Below are 20925 nucleotides of genomic sequence, written 5' to 3' on the forward strand. Positions count from 1 at the left end.
TTACTGTACATTCTACTGTTGAATCTGGTTGACTGTATCCTCTGTTATCTTTCAGAGATCCTGTTCCCATATTCTCATTATCACTACCCAGTGCCTATTATCTGGGCAAGCCCTTTTCAAATTTTAAGGTGCATACAAATCACCTGAAGATTTCTTAAAATGCAGATACTGATTCAGTAGGTCTGAGGCAGACCTGAAACTCTGCATTTCTAGGTTTTACTGCTAATCACCCTTCCAATGGCAAAGATGTGGGTCTTAGCTCAGAATGGTCCAATCATGGTGGTCACTAGATGTACGTAACTGCTAAGTATCTGAAATATAATTATTTGGGGAACTGAAAATTTAATTTTAATTAGCTTGCATTTAAATTAAAACACTTAAGTATAAAATATTTTTCATTATGTAAAACTTTATTGTTTTGGTAGGATTATAATTATTTAAGCAGTTGTATCATTTAAGATATTATTGTTGCACTACAATTCGTGATAAGCAAGTGAATCACTTGAATAGTATACATAATTGATCTCACCAGTGTCAATGAATTAATTCCTTTTTTTGTTTGAAGCACTAATGTGCACACAAATATGCTTATGTGAATATTTTATGCACATAGCATAAATTACAATGATACCTATTGATATCATAATCCGTAATTAAACTGAAATACTTATTACTTTATTAAGAGTGTAATTAAATTTTTTCTACTAAGCTCAAAATTTGTCCATAAAGTATGGACCAATTTTTAAATTTAAAATAAAGGCAATTTACCAATTCAGAGTAAAGTAGACATGAGTTGGCTAACAACATGACCAGAATAATAAAAAGAGACTAGAAGAAGCCATGTTGCAAATTTCATGATTAATATATCTGCAATTTGCAAAGTTATTTGTTGTGTAAGGATTTTTTTCAATATATAAACAATGAGCAATATTAAGGGATTTTTTGCAACTATATGATGAATTTGAAGAAACTTTCCTTTTAATCAAAGAAAAATCAATGAAATTAGTTACATAACCTGAAACTCTGGCCAACTATAAAATAACTTAGATTTTCACACAAAAGAATAAGCTGCTTATAGGTTGAGATGGTAATTTCAAGTTATGAAAAAGAGTAGGAAAGTATTTTACTAAAATCGTATGATTTTCAATTATGTCACTAAACAAATGCTCTTAGATTGTAGGAACTTTCTAGAAATATCAATGATCAGATGACTCAAAAGCTGAGATATACATACTTTAACTTTAGGAGGTCCATATAAGACAATACTCAAGTAAGACTGAAAGCATATATTGTCTTAAGGTTTTCTAAACATGATGAAATGTTGATCTGCAGTGTTAAAAAATAAAATGAAACTCACAGTGTAGATATTTTTAACTTTTATATTTGTCGAAGAGTTTCAGCTAGATAATGAAAAATGTGCTTTTATCTTGATAGATGGTGTTATGCTATGTTGGATTAAAAATGTGGATTTACTGACATTTTCAAACAAGAATCCTTTCTATGTTATTTCACTGTATGATACATGTTGAAAATATTTGTGTTCAGCTTTCTGCAGCTGGTTATATGAAAAGTGGCCTGGATATAGTTGTTAATGCTGTTTAGGATATGCAGGTAAATTCCATGAGTCATCAAGGACCTGATTTTTAAAAATGAACAATGAATTTAATGATCTTGTATTCTTTGCCAACATTAGTTGACTGAGTTGTTGAAAAATTTTTATAGAATTATGGATTTTTAGCTCCAATTTAAGATTTTCTTAAAAGAGTGCATATCTAATATTCAATAAGCAAAGACAAAAAATGGCAATGTAATTTACACTTTCTTATTACTATCACACTGGATGTCAATGAGCTAAACTTGAAATTCCATAAAAGGAAAAACCTGTGAAGATACACAGTAAGAATTTACACTAACATTAAAACTTCTCATAATATAAAAATGATTTTACATAATTTTAGCAAATATACATCAATATGTAAATTCTAATTATTGATGGTGTTACATAAATTGACTGAAAAAACTAAAACAATTTTGAAGGGTGTTTTGTTGACATTGCTAAGTTTACAGTTGCTTTCATTATATGTAGTATTCCTTACTGAGTTGACAAGAATTAATAAATAAGCAGATGTAGTGTTGGAAAGATTTTAAAGATAACTTAATTGTAAAAAAATTGAAATAGTTTCATAAGTGTGCATATACTGTAAATACTATTAAAAGGAAAGGACTTTTGGTATTCAATTCAAAATTAGAAGCTTTTTGGGTATGAGTTTAATTTTTTGACTGTAAATTTTATTAAATCAAAACAAAGATTCAGTATTTCCAATGAAAATTGAAATGTGCTGTAAGTGCAAAAATAATACCACATTTCAAAGATACAGTATGCAAAAAGGATGTAAAAATTTCTCAGTGAATTTTCAACATTGTGGCCTGCTCAACGAACAATATATATTGATGTAATGAACAAGATATATTTAAAATAATTTTAAGTTTCTTTATACTTTTTTGAAAGTATTACTCAAACCATACATAAATGGCTTTCATTATAGTTTTATTCGACAGTGCTGTCCTAGGCTATTACAATGGCCTCTTAATTAAGAGTCCGTTACTTCCCAATGTGCTGTGAGTTCAATTTTACATTCTGCATTCATCACTTCCTGCATTCTCCAAATATTTGAGTACCTCTTCTGTGCCAGCTACTGCTTTAAGATTGAAACCAGAGAACAAGTCAAAGATGGCTGACTCTCACAAAACTTACTCTGTAGTTGTGGAACAGAGATAAAGGGCAAAGCATAAGTATACAAGATGGAAGAAAGCAATTAGCAATACCAAAGAACTCTGGCACCAAAGGTGAAGGTGGGCATGTTGGTGAGGGGATGGTATAGGGAGGCCAGAGGGGCTGGTGGCCTAGGGGAGGAAGATCTAAGAGAACAGGTCACTGGGCTAAGAGGAGCGTGAGTGGGGATGGAGGAGGAGCAATGGTAGAGCACATAGGTCCTCAGAATATTTGACACTGACTTGAAACATCTGCTTGCAGCATCTCTGGCTTTTACTCTGAGTATGATGGGAAGCCCCGGAGAGTGCTAATTTCAGTTTTAAAGGGGTCTTTCTGCCTGCCCCGCTCAGATTCAAGGTCTGATGCAGCAGGGTGAGCTGGAAGGAAGCTGTAACACAGGCAGGGGATGATGGTGGCCTAGCTCACTCACGGACTGGGGAAAAGTGGAAAAATATTACAGTTTTAAAAACTGTTGGCTCCTGATTCTGTAGCACCAACAAGATGGATATGGAGTATGAAAAAAAGAGTAGGATCATACTATAGGGGGAGGAGGTTCATTTTTTTTTCATTTATCAAATATCTTCAATAGCAGTCCAGTGTCTAAATCCTAGATTGTCATTCAAGTGTCTACAGGCTTTAGGCTAAACATATCCATGCAAATATTATTTTGTGACATCATCACCTCTGTTTTGCTCAGGTTACTGGCTCTATAATAATTATCATATTGGGCTGGGGATTTAGCTCAGTACCACCATGCCTGCCTGGCAAGCACAAGATCCTGGGTTTGATTCCCGGTACAAAAAAAAAAAATGATCATATTGATGAGATAAATGATAACACCAACCAAGATACTCCTTTCCAAGGCCCACTTTATATGAAGAATCCCTTTATTCTCCAGGCAGAGTAATTCCCTCCTCTAAGTTAAATGGCTGAACCAAATTATTTCTACCTTTTAATACTTCTTCTCCCATTATTTATAATAATCTATTAGTTAATATTTGAGTTCTATGTGCGATACATGTCATACACTATGTAGGTTATCTCATGTAATACTTGTAATATGCTTGGGAAGCTCATTTTACACATGAGGAAACTGAGGCTTAGACAGGTGAAATAGTTTACCAAAGTCCAAAAGCTAGCAAGAGGCAGGGTCAGGGTATAAATCTATGGTCCTCTAATGCTCTCTATTTCACTTTTGATAGTTGATGTCAATTCATTGCTCATCATATAAGATTCTCTACTGTTTATATATTTTTATTTCTATCTCATTGATTCCAATGAATGTTATTAAATTCTGATACAGATTATTTATTGATGCAGACCTAACCTTTCTTAATAAGAAACTAACCTTTTCAGAGAAGTAAATACAGGAGGGCCTCATGTGGAAAAAGCAGGTATTGCCAGAAAAAGAAAGAGCAACTGCAGTTTTTCCTTTGATTCATGCCTTATATCAGTCCTTAATGTAATTGTTTTATAAAGCATGGTTGTAATTTGAAAGCTTATATGTTCCATTTCGGATAAAATTTTAAGTTACTGTAGAAAAAAATTCCCCTAATTTATTTTACACATACAAAATTAACAAGGAAGATTTATAAATGTCCCCTTGCAGGACACAAACATTTCAGTATAAAAAGTCCTGCCCATACAAATTGATCCAGGCACTGAAGATACAAAATTAAAAGAATTAAAAAGGCATATCAACTAATGTACACAAATAAATAACAAAACAAGGGCCTGAAAAGTGGCTGAAAATGATACAGCTTAAAGAAAAACATTTTATTTGAGAATAATTTTAACAAAATAGATGATTTTTAAAAAGTTCTATTTGAGAATAATTTCAAATGAGAGTTGCACAAAAAATAATAATATAAAGAACATTTTCATATCTTCCATCTCGATTCACCAGATTCAACTTTTTGCCAACATGTTTAGAAATGAGAAATAAGAAATTTATATAAAACACTGGCATGTTGAGGTGGTTGTTGATGAAAATTTGCATGTTTTAAATCTCACATCTAGATTCATATGTATACATATACACACATGTATATATACACATATATATCGCAGGTACACACATGGACATATATTACACATGCTTTTCTTAACCATTTGAGGGTAAAGTGACACTTATCATGGCCTTTCATCTTTAAAAACAGTATTTTCTAAGAATAAGGATATTCTCTTATATAACCACAATTTGGCTAGAAGTTTCAAATTGAGTCAGTACCTTCATCTAATCGACCAACTGTATTCCAATCTTATTAGTTCACCCTGTAAGGTCCTTTATAGCATTGATCCCACTGCAGTATAGGATCTAGTCAGGTACTGTATTTAGTTTTTATGTCTCTTTTAATGTGGAACATTTTATCACCATTTTTTTTCTTAATGGCAGTGGCATTTCTCAGAATATAAACACACACACACACACACACACACACACCTTGAAAATAAAAGTCTCTCATTTAGGGTTTGTTGCATCATGAGCAGATTCAGGTTATATGTTCTCAGCCAGAATACCCTTTTCAGGGTTTCACATTTGGAGTCACAATGACCATCTTATCTTCAATGGTGACACCAGTACGTAGCACTAAAGTGTTTTCTCATTTTCCTAGAGTATAATTACTATTTTCCTCCTTGTAATTAATAAGTGGTTTATAAAATTACTTTAAAGTCATATAAATATGTAGATATCCTGCTCTTCATTAAAATTTTCCCATCAATTTAGCAGCTAAATTTCTGCCTAATTCAGTCTTTACTAAAGCAGACACAAAATGCTAATTTCCAAATCTAGGAGTTTCTGCAGTTACCAATAAGCACTCAAGAGTCTACTATAAGCAAAAGAACATTCTCCTTGTTAATTATCTAATCTGTTTACAAATGCTAGGGGTTCATGAATTACTGTTTTTCAATGGTTTATAATTTGTTACTGTAGTGTTTAATTATTTTGATGGCAAAGTTCTTCCATATTTGTCCAGATAAACCCCTGTGAAATACCCCCCGTCATTTTGAGCATTTCCTTATTTTCTGGCAGAAGAAGTTTCAGTCGTATCAGTCATTTTTCCAAGGAGCCTGGGCTCTTTTTTAGTGGAGGGTGGTATGTGGACACTTAGGCTAGGTACTCCTTAGATTTAGATCTTCTTTTAATTCTGCAGTTTTCTGGGATCATATTTCTAAATATTAGTGCTGTTCAGTTGTTTAGACTGAGTTATTCAAGAAACTTGTGCTTCTTGATTACATTTTTTGATTTCCTGGCTGTATTCAATGCCTTTTCCCTGGAACACATTCTGCCTTGGACACTTGGCAACTTAGTTTTCATTTCTGACATGACTTTATGTTTTCCTTTTATTTCTTTCCTAAATTTTATCAACTCTCATTTTGTATTTTCCTATTTTTTAATTTCCACTTTTTTTCTTTTCAAATTGACTTTTTTTTTTCTTAGCCTCAAATGCTTATTGAGGATATCTGATTGAGTTTGGAGTGTTTCATTCTGGTACTCTTTAGCTTTGTGGTTCTACTGTTTTGGAAAATTTTTATGAGGAGGAAAGCTTTAATTCATATGGTTTAATTTTTGCAATTGTTTGGTAATGATGGGGACAGAATTTTCCTCTATTCTTTTTTTTTTTATTTCCTAAAAAGAGTTCTAGTTCAAGAGCACCCCCTTCTGTATTCTTTTATGGAACATATGTGGTAGGGTGTGTATGTCTCATTTCTCTGCATTTCTGTAAGATCTTAATTTCCCCCTCCTGCTCCTTCTTTTCTAGTCTCCTTTCCCTTGTCTCCAAAGCATACCATCCATTCTCTATCTACCTTATTATCTCCCAGAATCAACAGTTGTTGGAGGCTACCATTTCTGGTTGCACACACTTTCCAGTCCTTCTTGGAGCCAGTACTCAGAACCACCCAGTCTTGGCTGATGTTCAGTGTTTTGGCATTGACTGACACCCTTTCTCTTTCTAAAGATGATTTTCTTGCATTTTATCTACTTCCTCTATTTTTCTCTACTCTTTTTCAGAGTATTTTAAGCCTCAGCTCCTCTGCTTTCTGTACCCCAAGCTTCAGTGGCAGGCAGGCTGCCAGAGTTTTGCTGGAAACACTTTTTGCTCTATTTATATAACTTTGAAGGTTGCAATCTGTGTCACATAGTCATATTGAAGTCATGGTATAAATCTTGTATGGTACTTTTTGTTCTCTTTGTCGATTTTATGTTTTCTGGGAGGTCAGTGTGAGGGGAATTCAAAATGAAGCAATCATCATTGCTCTCGTACAGTATTCTCTTAATTCTTTATTCTTATTTATATTTTATTTGCTACTTGTGCTTCTATTTCATTTCTTTTAACCTGCATGAGATTCTCTGAAGACTATCCAAGGTGAAAATAAAATTTAACTTTTTTATCAACAATTAAATGCAAATAATACTCTGCCTTGGAGACTATATTTTGGATGGGTTTTATTTTTTAAATAAAATAAGGTATGAATAGCAAAAAAAAAGTGAAAAAGGAAAAGGAAAGCTAAAGTGGAAGAAAAAAGGAGTGGAAAAGCAATGAGATTGGTCATTTTGGTCCACGGACAGCAAGTTCAAATGGGAGATTTAACATTTCTTTGAGCCACAGTAGCAGGACTTCAGTACAGGCACAGCCTTCAAAAGTTTTTAAGATCTGTACTATTTTATACTGTTTTCCATGCATAAATAAGCCCTAGGCTATTATAAAGGATCACTGTTTTAGAATTATACCTCATGTTCACGTATACACATGAGGACACACGCATATATGCACAATCCTCGCACTTACTTGCTTCACATTCTGGAGCTCTTCCATCAGCTGTCTCCTTTGTTGCTCTGATTCATGTAATTTTTCCTATATTTAAAAAGCACTGAATTAATAACTTCTTATGAAAATACAAAAAGGTATAACTTTTAGTCCTTTGTTTCAAAGCTTATGTATTCCCCAACCATCAAATTGCTATAATCTGAAAATGTGGGTCCCAATTACTTTTCTGGCTTTGCATGTATTGTTTAAAAGCAATTAGTTTTCTGTAATGTGACTGTGGTAGAAACACATTTTCTGCTACCTTAATTTTGTAACATCCCCAAACCTGAGATTCCAAAAAGTCAGGATCAAACTGTAAATATTAACTAAATTTTGTCCAACATTTAGCAACTTTAAAGGGCTTCCAAATTAAAGAGCATTATTGTTATAAATTAGAAATATTGCCTTTAGCAATATGAAAGACAGCATATGAGACTGGGTTGACTACTGGTTTTCTAATTTATTTAATATATATATATTTTTTTGGTACCAGGGATTGAACTCAGGTCCTTGTGCTTGCACAACAGGCAGAGAAAGGACTGAGCTAAATCCCCGGCTGGTTTTCTAATTTAATGTTAGCTTATTGAAAGATTACCCATAAAAAGAAAGATATGCTCAGTATAACCAAAATAGGAAATAATATTATTAAGGTAGATGAATATTATTACATGCAAGTAAAGTATCATCTTTGAACTGAAAATTAAATTAAGTATATACTCTAAAATGTCCAATTTTCTTAAAACTAGCTTTTAATAAACACATTTTATTGACCAAATCAAAAATACTGAGAGTCATTTAAAAGCCATTTTACTATAAACTTGAGCAGAGAAATTGCTTGAATATTAAATTGAATGGTAAAGAGTTATGGCAACATTGCAAAGTTTATGAGGGGCAATCTGCTTTCTGGAATATTTCAGCTCATTCTTGTCTGAGAGGTGAAATTGAAGGAATGTGAAAATGAATATAACATAGCAATCTAATGAATATGCTGCAGATCAGGAGCCAAGAGACTGCTGGTTCTTATGGTTTTAGGTTCTAGAAGTCACCTTCACTCTTTGTGCTCTACATTTTACATCTGTAAATGAAAAACTATTTTCATTCACTTTGCAAAGCAGTAGCAATGCGAATGCTATAGAAAGGCTTTAAGTTATATACACCCCACAGAGCTTCTAAAGATAATTTTTGTAAAATAAAAATTAGTCACTGGCATAAAATCATCTTGGTTTCATACTTGTACCTCAAGTCAGACTTGAAGAATAGTAATATCACATGATAATGAAAAACGATGACAAACCATCTATCTCTACATTGTATGAACTTCATTGAACAACTCGTGTGTGTGTGTGTGTGTGTGTGTGTGTGTGTTTATTCAAGTAGAAAACCTGAAAATACTAACCATACCTCAAAAAAAACATACATTGCTTGGCACATTATTTTATAGAGCTTTAAAACATGGTTCTCATCAACAGATCTTGAGGTAGAATAATTAAAAAACTGTAGAATTTGTTTTATCTGGGATTTCAGGTTTTGTAGCCTTAGGATATAGCCACTTATATTTCATGAACTTTAAATGCGAACCTGATTTATTGGATGGTTCCTCAGGGCATTTTTGTTTAAGTGTTATGAATATGGCTTTATAATTTTAAGTTAAAATTCTAATAATATTGATATTCAAATAAAAAGTAAAAATAAATCATCAAATTTCACAATGATGAAATTTAAGGAAATGTAAGACCTGAGAACCCTGAAAATTCTGATGACCCACAAGATTTTTTTTATAAAATGATAAATCCTATACAAATGTTATCTTACAAGGTAACCAATACTAGAGAAATTTTCTAAGAGAAATGACTGCCATTTTTAAAATCAAATTTATATCTTCAATCTAAACTCTTGTTATATCAAAAATGTGGAAAAATAGTGATTTCAAAGTTAAAATATATATAAAATATTTCTGTAGTAGAGTGCTCAAACATTTGAAAGGAATGTGAAGTGGCAAAGCCTTTTTGAAGGGAATTTGGTAATATATAGAAAATTTTAGTATCTATATCCTTTAATACAGCAATTCCATTATCAGATTTATTTTCTGTAGTACTTGAACAATTTCCCAAAGATACTTCATCAAAGCTATTAAAGGTGAAATTATTTTTAATAATGAAAAACTGGAAATAGTTAAATATCCATCAAGAGGAAACTGGCTAAATAATCTAGGACAGAACTATTTGAAATATAGGAGATTCATTCAGAAGAACATAATAAACCAGCTGTGGCCGGGGATTTAGCTCAGTGGTTCCACTGCCTACCTCGCAAGCGCAAGGACCCGAGTTTGATCCCTGGTACCAAAAAAAAAAAGGTAAAAAAATAAAATAAACCAGCTGTGTTCAGAAAGTCTCTGAAAGGATAAACAGTATATATATATTTTTCCATTTAGTTTATTGGTACATTTTAGGTATACAATACAGTTACATTCATCATTGGGATCTTGTATCTTTACATGATGTATCTTGGTTCTTATTTTTTTCCCATTCCCCATCCCACCCTTCCCTATCTACAAAGACTTTGTTTCCATGTTTTCCCTTTTCTCATATTTTTTCTTTTCCCTTCTTTCCTTTTCCCTTCCCCTCCCACTTCCCCTCTTCCTTTAGATATTTTCTTCCTATTTCACAACATCAATTACACATTTTGATTCTTATTTACACTTTTAGTTTTTCACACCAGAGAAACTATTTGGTACACATGTGTGTCCTCTTAAGTGAAATAAATAGGAAACAGTATATTTTTTAAAATGGCTTCTTTTAGAGGTTGAAATTATAAAAACTAATATAACAAGAAAAGTTTCTTTTTGGTATATTTCAATAAAAGCAAAATCATCAACAAGCAAATTTCACCCATTTAACAAAATGATTTAAAAATAAATATTTCTGTGGTAAACTAATGGTACTTAAAGTAATTATATTGCTTTTATTGAAGATTTGGTAAATATAATGGGGTCTGTATGAATTAGGACCTACTTTAAATTTAATATTCTAGTTAAAACAGAATAAAGCTATATAAAGAGAATGAAAATGATACAGTATATTTGGCACATGTATGTTTTGTGTTCCCTTAAATCGCATTGCCTTAATTTTAAATTGCCTTAGCAAAACATGATGTCCCTTAAAGCATGGTCTTGCACATGGGAAAAAATGCATTTACCAATGAACATGAGAAGATTTCAACTGTCACAGCTTGCTTTGTGGGCTGTTCATATAATTCTGCTATTGCCGCCAATACAAGAGGGGAAAACGGTGTAAGAAGTAGCCAGATAAGAAGGCATGAGCAAAAACCACTGTTCTCACAAATCTCATGTGAATATTCTGAGGTAGAAATAAAAAGTGTACGGAGTAAAAAAGATACTCTCTAAAGGCCAATTAAAGAAAGAATATGATTCTATTTGATGCTACTATTCATTGAAAACCAAATTAAGCCTCAATATTTCTGTTCAGAATTCAACACAGGTTGCTTTTCTTTTTCTTTTTTGTTCCTAAAGAAAATATAAAGAATCTAAACTGGAAGTTACCTTAAGTATATTCACTTCTTCCAAGGCATCATTTCTTTCACGCTTAAGTTTCTCCACTTCATCTGCTTCTAAAGAATCACAGGGAAGAAGCTGTCAACATTAAAATACAAGAAATTATGCATTAGATGCTAATTATCAGAACATATAAATCTTTCTGACTAGTCTGAGGCTTCTGTATTCTAATAAGAAAATTCATTTTCTTACATTGGAGTTGTTTGGTTACATAAAAGCGAATATTAAAGTAATCTGGGACATTTTTATTCATTTAGCTTTACCTTACATGGGTGCTAATTATAATAGAATTCAGATGACTAAAATATATGTTATTCTGCTGTCACCTTTATGATTCTTATTTTAACAATGTAATTTTCCTTAAAGGGTTAAATTTCACGACTTTATTTATAATGTCAAATAGACTTTGGGAGTTATCAATACAAACCATTCCCTAAACACATTCATTCTAAGAGCTAATTATATTATCAATTAAGCTGCTTTATATGATCCCAGAAAAGCATATTTATTAATTTTTATCTGGTTTTAACCAAAGAAGGTAACACAATAGCCAAGTGGATTGAAAATATTCTTGTACAGAAACTATGAATGGAAGATAGAATTAACTAATTCACAAGTAATAACATTAAAATAGCAGAAACTACAATTTCTCTTACATCTAGCATTATCTCTTTGACAGTCAATTGCAAGATTAAGAACAATAACAACCTCGTCAGAGGTAAAATCATAGTATAATTAAAGCCATTTTCTATGTGGTAGCTTTTAAAGTATAAAAATATAAAGGTTTAAGAGGAGAAAGACATTGTTATGTGTAGGTTTTAAAGAAAGACCTTTTAGCTAAGAGAGGCAAATGCAGAGGAAGAGAAGGTAATCAAATTACTGATAATATTATCCATTAATTATAAACTTACTATGTGCAAATACATTGGTAAGGGCTGTATATATATCTAATATTAAAGGCTTGCAATAACCTTGTTGCCATTTTATAGAAAAGCAAACAAGTCTAAGGTTCCACAGCCAATAAATGGCTATTGCAAGATTCCCACTGAATTGTGACACCACAGTGTGTGAATTTTACTATCCAGTAAAAATCACAGGGGAATAGATATGCCAATTTACATTTGCATTATAAACCAAAGAATAACAGAAATAGGACTTTTTCCCCTAAATGTAACTGATTCTTTTTGTCCATCCACATTCACATTTGGGTATCTGTGGCCATTGCCCATAATTGATGTTATTTCATATCCTTCTCCTATCGCTATTATTCTATTTTCTTAGGAGTACGCAACACATTCACTCATCAGAATCCATTCCCATATTGTTTTAGATTAGTTTTGAATACATTTTCAAATGTAACACTATTTCCAAAGTGTGTTCCAGGGCTGGGGATTGAGCCCAGTGGTTTTGCCACCTGTCTCGCAAGCGCAAGGTCCCAAGATCGATCCCTGGTACCAAACAAAAACAAAAACAAAAACAAAAACAAAGTGTGTTCCAAAGGATATAAACTAATATTATGTAAAAGTAAAATTGGGTGGCAGTGGTATATAAAAAAAAGATAACTTTCTGTCCTATACGGCTTCCAGTAGTCCTATTATTCTAATGAGTACATGAATTTACCAAAAGGAGGTATAATTTAATAACTTGTCACAATATCTCATCAGTAATTTGACCATATTACAACTCCCATACCACCAATCCTGTGGCCTTTTATTTATTTGTTTGATATTATCTTATGTTTGTATAATTAATGTCTCTCTGCCCAGCACAATATAGGAAATGGCTACTCAAGATTCCTATGGGCCTATTTCTTATCCTAAGAAGTAAAAAAAGAGGATCCAAAGATTTAAACAAAATTTTGGATAATAAATCTATGATGCTTTCCTAACAGAAATTATGGGTTGAGATTTTAGAGCTAGGATTATGAACTCTGGAGTTTAACATCATGGAAGCAAATCACACATATTTTAGAATCCATTTGGGGAGTCAAAACACTCCCAGGACAAACCATGACTTAAAATAATGTTTTACAATCATATTGCTATTTTGGAACCCTCAACAAAAAAACCATAGGCAGAGAGCTGGTAATAAGTCTTCCTTGTTAATTATTTGAAAAGTCCCTTTATGCTCACTGACATTTTATAAAGCTCTATTCAAATACACTTCCACTAAGCAAGCAGCAAATGAAAAGACTTGTTGCTACTTGACAGACACTTGTTTTGAAGTCCATCTCCAAGTGCTGAACTCCAAGAGATGCTGAAGGTTGCTAGACTTGTTGAACAGGTCTGACCTCGCCTCTCCCTCACTGTTGCTCCACCATCATAATTTTAGTGATTTTTAATTTATGTTCATTCTGGTCAGCTACTATTCTACCATCCACACTCCCTAACTTCAACTCATCTTAAATAGGATAAAACAATAACCTCTGGTTCAGTCTAATTTTATAGATAAGTCTTTCCATTAGGAAACTATTCATTTATACCCTTATAAAACTATGTGTGACTGCATCCCTCTATTCACCTGAACATTTCTGCGTATCCTTTTTTTCTCCTTCCATTTCCCTGCTCAGTCCTTTAAACCTTTCCTCCAAGCCCTATATTTGTAAAATGATTACTTGCAATCGTATCAATAAAACTTCTGTCTGACAATGTAAATGCCCCCACCAACTTCCCCAACCTCTTTGTTACATATAATGTTGCTCAAGTGTTTTCTGAGTTCTCTAGGTTGTGATATCCTATATCTCATTATCTGAACATGTAGACTGTTTCCAATGACTTGTTTTCACTGTTACTGCCTAACAGAGAGGAGGGGATAGGAGGTTTCCAAAGGTTTTCTTTCCCTCTTTTTCTCTACAAACTGAGCAGTAAAGTTCACGCTCATGCGTCCATTATCACTCCCTTAATATTCCCAGATCCCCCTCTTTGTGTGCAGTTATTTCCAATGTCCTTCGGTTATTTAGAACTATCAGTACCTTCAATTTACTCTTTCTAAAGCACAACCTATCATCTTCTCCATTGGTTCCTACATCCAAAGTGTCAGCAAGTCCCACTATGCTGTTTTTCTGTTTTCAGTAAATACCCTAGATCTGTCATTCCTTTCCATTCTTTCTACCTTCAGTACAGTTTACGTCTTCATTATTTTATGTTTGGATTCTCTCCACAGTCCCTAAACTAGTCTACCTACCATCAGTTTCATTCCTTTCCTTGACAACTAACACATTCCATTACTTGTTCTAAAATATCACTTTGATCATGGTATCATTCTTCATAGATTCTGACCACTGTATAAAGTATAAACTTTTACATTTAATATTTTCCCTTTAATGCCTAACTTCTGTTATCTTCATGTACCTAATTATCTTTTTTGAGAAAAAGGTAATTTCTTTCTGCTTATAGTCATATTCTTTTTTGTCAACTTTGTTATGAATCTTCCGTGAATGTTCTAAGCTCCGTTACTATTACTGCCTTATGACACAGTGTATTTTTTGACATAATTATTCATGTACATTACTTTTCCATACACTTTACAGGCCAAGTTTTATCTATGTTAATAACATGTGCCATGGCACCAAACACCATGCCACACACGCTGTCATTGTCCAATATATACTGGTGTTTTACAGATGCGTCTTTGGGGAAGAAGCTATCCAGTGTCTACTGCTATATATACAGTGACAAACACCATTTATGTCATGACCCAAGGTAAGTGAAACATCACCTAATCTCATCACATGCAATTTACTTTGATATTTGTTTAGTGTCAGGGATTTAACCCAGGGCCTCATGCATCAAGGCAAATACTCTACCACTGAGCTATGTCCCTAGTCTCACTTTGATATTTTCATTCTATTCTATTTCATTTGTTAAAATGGTGGTTACAATGCACCAAGTTGATTTAACAAGAGACAAATTGTGAAAAGTCTACTTTAGAGAATTTACATTGCTCTTGCTGTGATGTGAGAATAACCCATTCACGATACTTGCTTAGTCTGATAAAACCATCACATTACGATGGACTACAGGCTGCTGTGGCTGAGTTCGATATACAGCTGAATGTGGGCTCTGACCCTGCCTTTTCTGGGCATAGCCTTGTTCCAGCAGCAGGTGTAGCACTGTGGGGAATTTTTTAATATAGAAATCATGATTAGAATCACAGCAAGATCATTATATTTTGGGTTCTAAATGGCATATTCTTCTAAATCGAAGAGCTCGTTGTTAAATAAACCAAAGTTAGACTAACTTGTACTGACTCAGCAATTCCTCCTTAAAAGATAGCATCTCGGGAAATTGTATGAGTCAGAGTAAATAAGGACCAAAAGAAGCTAGTTACAAATGATTACATACACAATGATTCCATTTATTATGAAGCAGTCCAAGAACAGGCAAAAGTAACCTATGCTGTTTTAACTTTCAAAACAGTGATTCGGACGTGAAGGTGGGAATGAATGACAGCTGACTGGGAAGCCGGCATGAAGGAGATTTGTGTGGTGGGTGATTCCACCTGAGACCCAAAATAGAGATTCATCAAATTGTACACTTACAATTTCTGTACTTACTATGTGTACATTATATTTCAGTAAAAAATAGTTTTAAAAATAAATAAGAAAATGACAAGCTAACTTTCTCAGCCAAGAAAAAGAAAATATATGAGTAGAAGACACGCATCCCTAAGAAAATGATTATAAACTTGACTCTGCTGTCAGTGTAACTGAGATGGCTGGGGGGCAGCCAGAGTGGAATTTCCCCACCTTTGCAAACTGTCAGCACCCTCAACCACCGATCAACTGATACGTTTCAGAGAAGGCACTACACTGGTTGTTCACTTTAAAAAGTTGAAATTTACACTAAAATTACTAAAATTTTAACTAAATTGCAACTAAAATTACATAAAAATAATGTTATTTTAAATTTGTTTTTGGTAACCCACAAGACAAGCAGTGATTTTTACATTTTTCTCAAACTGAATATATCATTCATTAGGTGATAGATTTGTGAGACCAAAGTTTTAATGAGCAAGAAGTGAATATTATTAAATAAGGATGCCATGCATGTAGAAAAAAGTAAAAGGTACTTTCAGAGACTTTTTAGTTATAAATGTGCAGTTAAAAAAAACCAACTCTTATTATGATTCAAACAAACAAAACAAAACACCCCACAAAAATGAAAAATAAGGAAAGCTAGTACTTGACGGTATTTTCTATGTGGTGACAACCAGAACACAACAAAAAAATTTTCTACATTAGTATCATAATGCATAACATTTTGATCTGAAGCCACAATAGGAAATTATTGGCAATTACCATCAGCACTGCACTTTTGCTATCAAAGCATCACTGACTGAATACATTCTTATCTGCCCTAAAATCATGTTGGTAAGAAGGAAGTAAATTACTAATTCAGAGCACGAGTATATTTGCAGCTGCTAAAAAAGCTTTTCATGCTCATACAACTCCCCTCTTCAATGGGATGTTGAAAGCCACTTTTGTGGGCATGGCAGTTTTAGAACTTTCTGGCAGGAAAAAAACAATGCTCTGCCATTGACATTAGGTGGGTAATTCAGGTACCCAATGCTTGAATCAGCAGAAAGAAAACATCAACTGCACTTTAGTTCTGCTCTGCTAAATGTTACAGAATTAGTTTTAAAAAATCAGTGCCTCAATTCTGGGAAAACTGGGTGATCTGAAAGTTCTAGAACAGCTAGGTTTCTGGGTGGTCGCAATGGGCAACATACTTAGCAATAAAGAAAACTGCTTACTTAAAAAAACCCACAAAGTAGTTTGAGACATTAAAAAAGAGGAATGCACAATTTTTTAATGAGAGGATGAGATTTATTTTGGTCAATAAATCAATCACATATTCTGTATTTCTGAAACTATCTAAATAATAACAAATAGTAATCAAACATCCTGTTAACAAAGGATATCAGTTAAAAACAGCAATGCTATGGTTTGGAGGTAGTTAACCCTCAGGAAACTCAGTCCCTAGTGTGGCAATGTTGAGGTGGTGGACGCTTAAGAGGTGGGAGCTAGTGCTAGTGCTAGATCACTGCTCTCTGGCTTCCTGTCAATAGATATGTACTCTCCCTCCCACATGGGCTCTCCCCGTTGGACACAATCTGCCCTAAGACACTCACCAGGGGTGGAATTAATGCCACTTTCCCCCACCCAGCTGTAGACATTAGCTCCAAAACTGTGATCTAAATAAACCCTCTTTCTTTATAAAGATAGCCTTCCTCAGATATTTTGTTATAGTAACAGAAAACACACTAATGTAAGTAGAATTCTAAATGTAATAATGATATAAAAGTGCAATTTTGATTCCTAAAGTTGAACTAGAAGAAAAAATTATTAGAACTATGTAACACTTTATTCTCTTGCTAGAATGTAAGGGTTATTAGCAGCATTTAAGGTATTTGACTCACTATATTATTCATTTAAAAGTACATTTGGAAACAAAACGTAAACAAATGTAAGCTTATTAGCAATTCAAAAAAGGTGTCAGAACAAAAAACACTGAAGACTTTCTGGAAAATAAAGCAACATGGTTGCCAGATATAAGGTGAATACATATCCATCTGTTGTAGTTTCATAAAAAAATGAACTTTAAATTTTGAAAAGACACTACTTAGTATAATGGCAACAAAAACTGTAAGATATCTGATCAGTTAAGCCTAGAAAAGATCAATAAAACTTTATTAGAAGAAATACATAAAATGCATTAAATGACATCAAAGAAGGTATAAATAAATGAAGAGCCAAGAGATGGTCATAGATAGGAAGATTTAAATTTATAAAATGTTCATTTTCCCCAGGATAATCTATAAATTCAGTAATGGAAGATTTTTGGCAAAATTCATATGAATAAAAGAAGAGGAAAGATTACTCAAAACAATGTTTTAGAAGAACAGGGGCACGGGAGGCTAGAGAAATGATGGCCCAAGGAGAAATATCCTCTGTGACACTTAACTGTTGTATCAACTTGAGTAAGAAACTCCCCTATTGGTTGGATTAGCGTGGTTCTGAGTGTGGCTGAGTGGATTTACCAAAAACGGAAGGCCCACCCTGGGTGTCAGTGGCTCCAACAAATAGGCTCATGGCCCGGATGGAATAAAAGGGAAAGCAAAAGGAAGGCAACTTCTTTCTGTCTGCCACGCCATGGGCTGTTTCTCCTGTGCCAGGCCCCTCTGGTGCACTGTCCTGCCTTGGAGCCAGCTGACTGTGGACTAAAACCTGTATAAACTGTGAGCCAAAATAAAACCTGTCCTTTTTTAACTTACAGGTGTCGAGGATTTTGTCTCAGCAATAGTCTATCCTTTACACAACATGGTGGCTAGTTAATGATAGTGTATTCAATTCTGCAATTTGTTAAGAGCAGATTTTAAGTGTTTCAATAAAAAAAAAGTATGTGAGGTAATGTGTATGTCAATTAGCTTGATTAAACTACTAAATAATGTATACATGTTCCAAAACATCATGCAGCAACGATAAATATATAGTTTTATTTGTCAATTAAAAACGCATAAATACAACATAAAAGGAATAAGGCAGGAAACATGCCTTTTCAAATAATAAGACTTACAGAACCAAAAATAATCCACCTGAAGAATCCACAAAAATTCCCATGCAAATATGGAAGTTTTATAAATGACAGAACTGGACTGCACATAAGCCATCACACTAAAATACAAATTTATATTTTAGGAATTCTTTTTAAAGATAATCTATCAAAATTTATATATTTCTATTGTTTGATTGTGTACCAATAATTCATAGAAGTATAAATTTGATCCAGAAGAAAATTTTAATATGGAAAGGCTTATGAAAACAGGGAATTAAAAATTTTATTCATTAACATTTTTTGCAGTAAAATGACAGGATAATCAATGGAAGATAACATTCTAAGACTATATGGAATAGAAATAAGAACTAACAGAGAAAAGAAATTTCTGAGAAGGGAAAAAGTTTACCCATGAACTTTCTTTTAATGATTATGTGGTACTGAGATTCTACTGAATATATTTAAAAGTTTCCTTTTTTAAAAAAAGGAAAGGGCTGGGGGGTGGTGTTGTCGCCTGCCTTGCAAGCGCAAGGTCCTGAGTTTGATCCCCGGTACCAAAAAAAAAGAAAAATAATTATAATCTTGAAATAAAACCAAAACACCAACCAAAAGAAAGCTAGCATAGCCGTAACTTCCAGCTAAGTTGAAAAGGCAAGAAACTTTTTAGAGATAAAGAGATTCGATATCTTATAAAGCTATAATAATTAAAAAATTGTTTGCCACATCTACTCTGATTTAAAAAACAGAAATTAACAAGAGTAACTGACAATAAAAGATATTGAAAATGAGTAAAGAAATAGAAAATTTGAAAACATAATAGCCTGAATCTAACTGACATATGGAAAATACTGTACTTTACACCTGCAGAATATACATGCTTTTCAACAGATGAACGATATTTAATTGGTTATAAGATGGTTATATAGTCAAATAATTAATATCATATCATACAGAGTAAGTATCTAACTTCAGTAAAATCACACTAATTGTAAATATCCCAAAGAGAAAAGTACAATTAGAAATTGTTCAGAAATTAAACAAAAGATCAAAACATGGATCAAAAAGATAACTACATGGAAATACTGTACACTAAGTAATGATTAAAATATGGCCCATAAATTTATAAGTGCCATTAGCTTGTAAAAATTTATTGTGATACATTTTAAAAATAAAATTAAAGATCTAAACAAATCCATGCTAATTTTTGATAAACTGAGTATCTTGATAAAACAAAAATTTTTCTAGGAAGATACACATTAACAAAAATTAAAGAAAAGGACAAAATTTGGACAGGATAATTCAAATGATAGAAGGATAACCCTTCTATCATTAATTAAAAAGTTGGAAATGTCTCTTCTTCTAAAAACAAAATCTAGGCTGAGATTATGTGATACATGAACAGTTTTAAATCTCAAAAAAACAGATAAAGCTTCTATTATGTAAATTTTTCCAGAAAAATGAAAGTGATGAGAAAATTCAAGATATATAATGATCCAATAATTGTAGAGATTTATTTCTTGCTCAGTTTATTTCTTTCTGTTTTCATCAGTATTCAAAATTAAAATTTTTAATTGTAATTCAAAAATTTAAAAAATTTTAAAGACAAAAATGTAATTAATTTCAAATGTCTATCTAGAAAATCCAAGAAAAATAACTGAAGAACAACTGAACAAGAGAGTCAGGTAAGACGGGATCATACAAAATAAGCATGCTTAAAAATCGTTATCTTTCCTAATCAATTAAAAATGTAATGATAAAAATAAATATCTCATTTTATCATAAACTGTGGTATACTTAGTGATTAATCTAACAAAAATATTAAAAGTGTATATGAAGTAAGTTATAATTTTCTCTCTCCAAAACATAAGGAAAGTTTTAAATGGAGAAATGTCACATTCAGTTCTTTCCAAACCATTCTCTAAATGCAATTTTAACTAAAAAAGTCTCATGGATTATTATTATCATATCAAAATAATTCTAAAGATCATTATATATATATATTTTTTTTTTTAATTTTTTTTTTTTTTTGGTATCGAGGATTGAACTTGGGTCCTTGAGTTTGTGAGGCAGGTGGCTGAATGACTGAGCTAAGTCCCTGGCCCCGATCATCTACAATATTAAAACCAAGAAGTTAAGAAAAAAATGAAGGTTTTAACATGCTAGATAAACATAAATCTAGTACTGGAAAGCTATAGCAATTCAAATAATAATGCT

The 20925-nt window shown here is 32.6% G+C and overlaps 1 protein-coding gene and 1 long non-coding RNA gene across 17 annotated transcripts in view; one reads left to right on the forward strand and one right to left on the reverse strand.

Annotated features, from left to right (window-relative positions):
• LOC110344791 (uncharacterized) overlaps positions 1-18671 on the forward strand; it is a 29757-nt gene extending 11086 nt beyond the window's left edge. For both annotated transcript variants that reach the window (XR_002387594.2, XR_015447831.1), the window contains exons 2-3: positions 14778-14856; positions 15574-18671. This is a non-coding gene — a long non-coding RNA (uncharacterized LOC110344791). The remainder of the gene's footprint in view (positions 1-14777; positions 14857-15573) is intronic.
• Positions 1-20925, reverse strand: part of Stxbp4 (syntaxin binding protein 4) — a 241391-nt gene that overhangs the window by 175098 nt on the left and 45368 nt on the right. For all 15 annotated transcript variants that reach the window (XR_015447830.1, XR_015447829.1, XM_087202594.1 and 12 more), the window contains 2 exons: positions 11144-11233; positions 7567-7632 (listed from right to left, as the gene is read on the reverse strand). Coding sequence is in view for 13 of the 15 variants with exons in the window: in XM_087202594.1 (XP_087058720.1) it covers positions 7567-7632; positions 11144-11233 (156 nt within the window). In the remaining 2 variants the exon portion in view is untranslated. The remainder of the gene's footprint in view (positions 1-7566; positions 7633-11143; positions 11234-20925) is intronic.

This window comes from Heterocephalus glaber, unplaced genomic scaffold, assembly GCF_053883595.1.
Source record: "Heterocephalus glaber isolate CG9 unplaced genomic scaffold, H.glaber_assembly_v1.0 deba00001773, whole genome shotgun sequence".
Lineage (NCBI taxonomy): Eukaryota > Metazoa > Chordata > Mammalia > Rodentia > Bathyergidae > Heterocephalus > Heterocephalus glaber.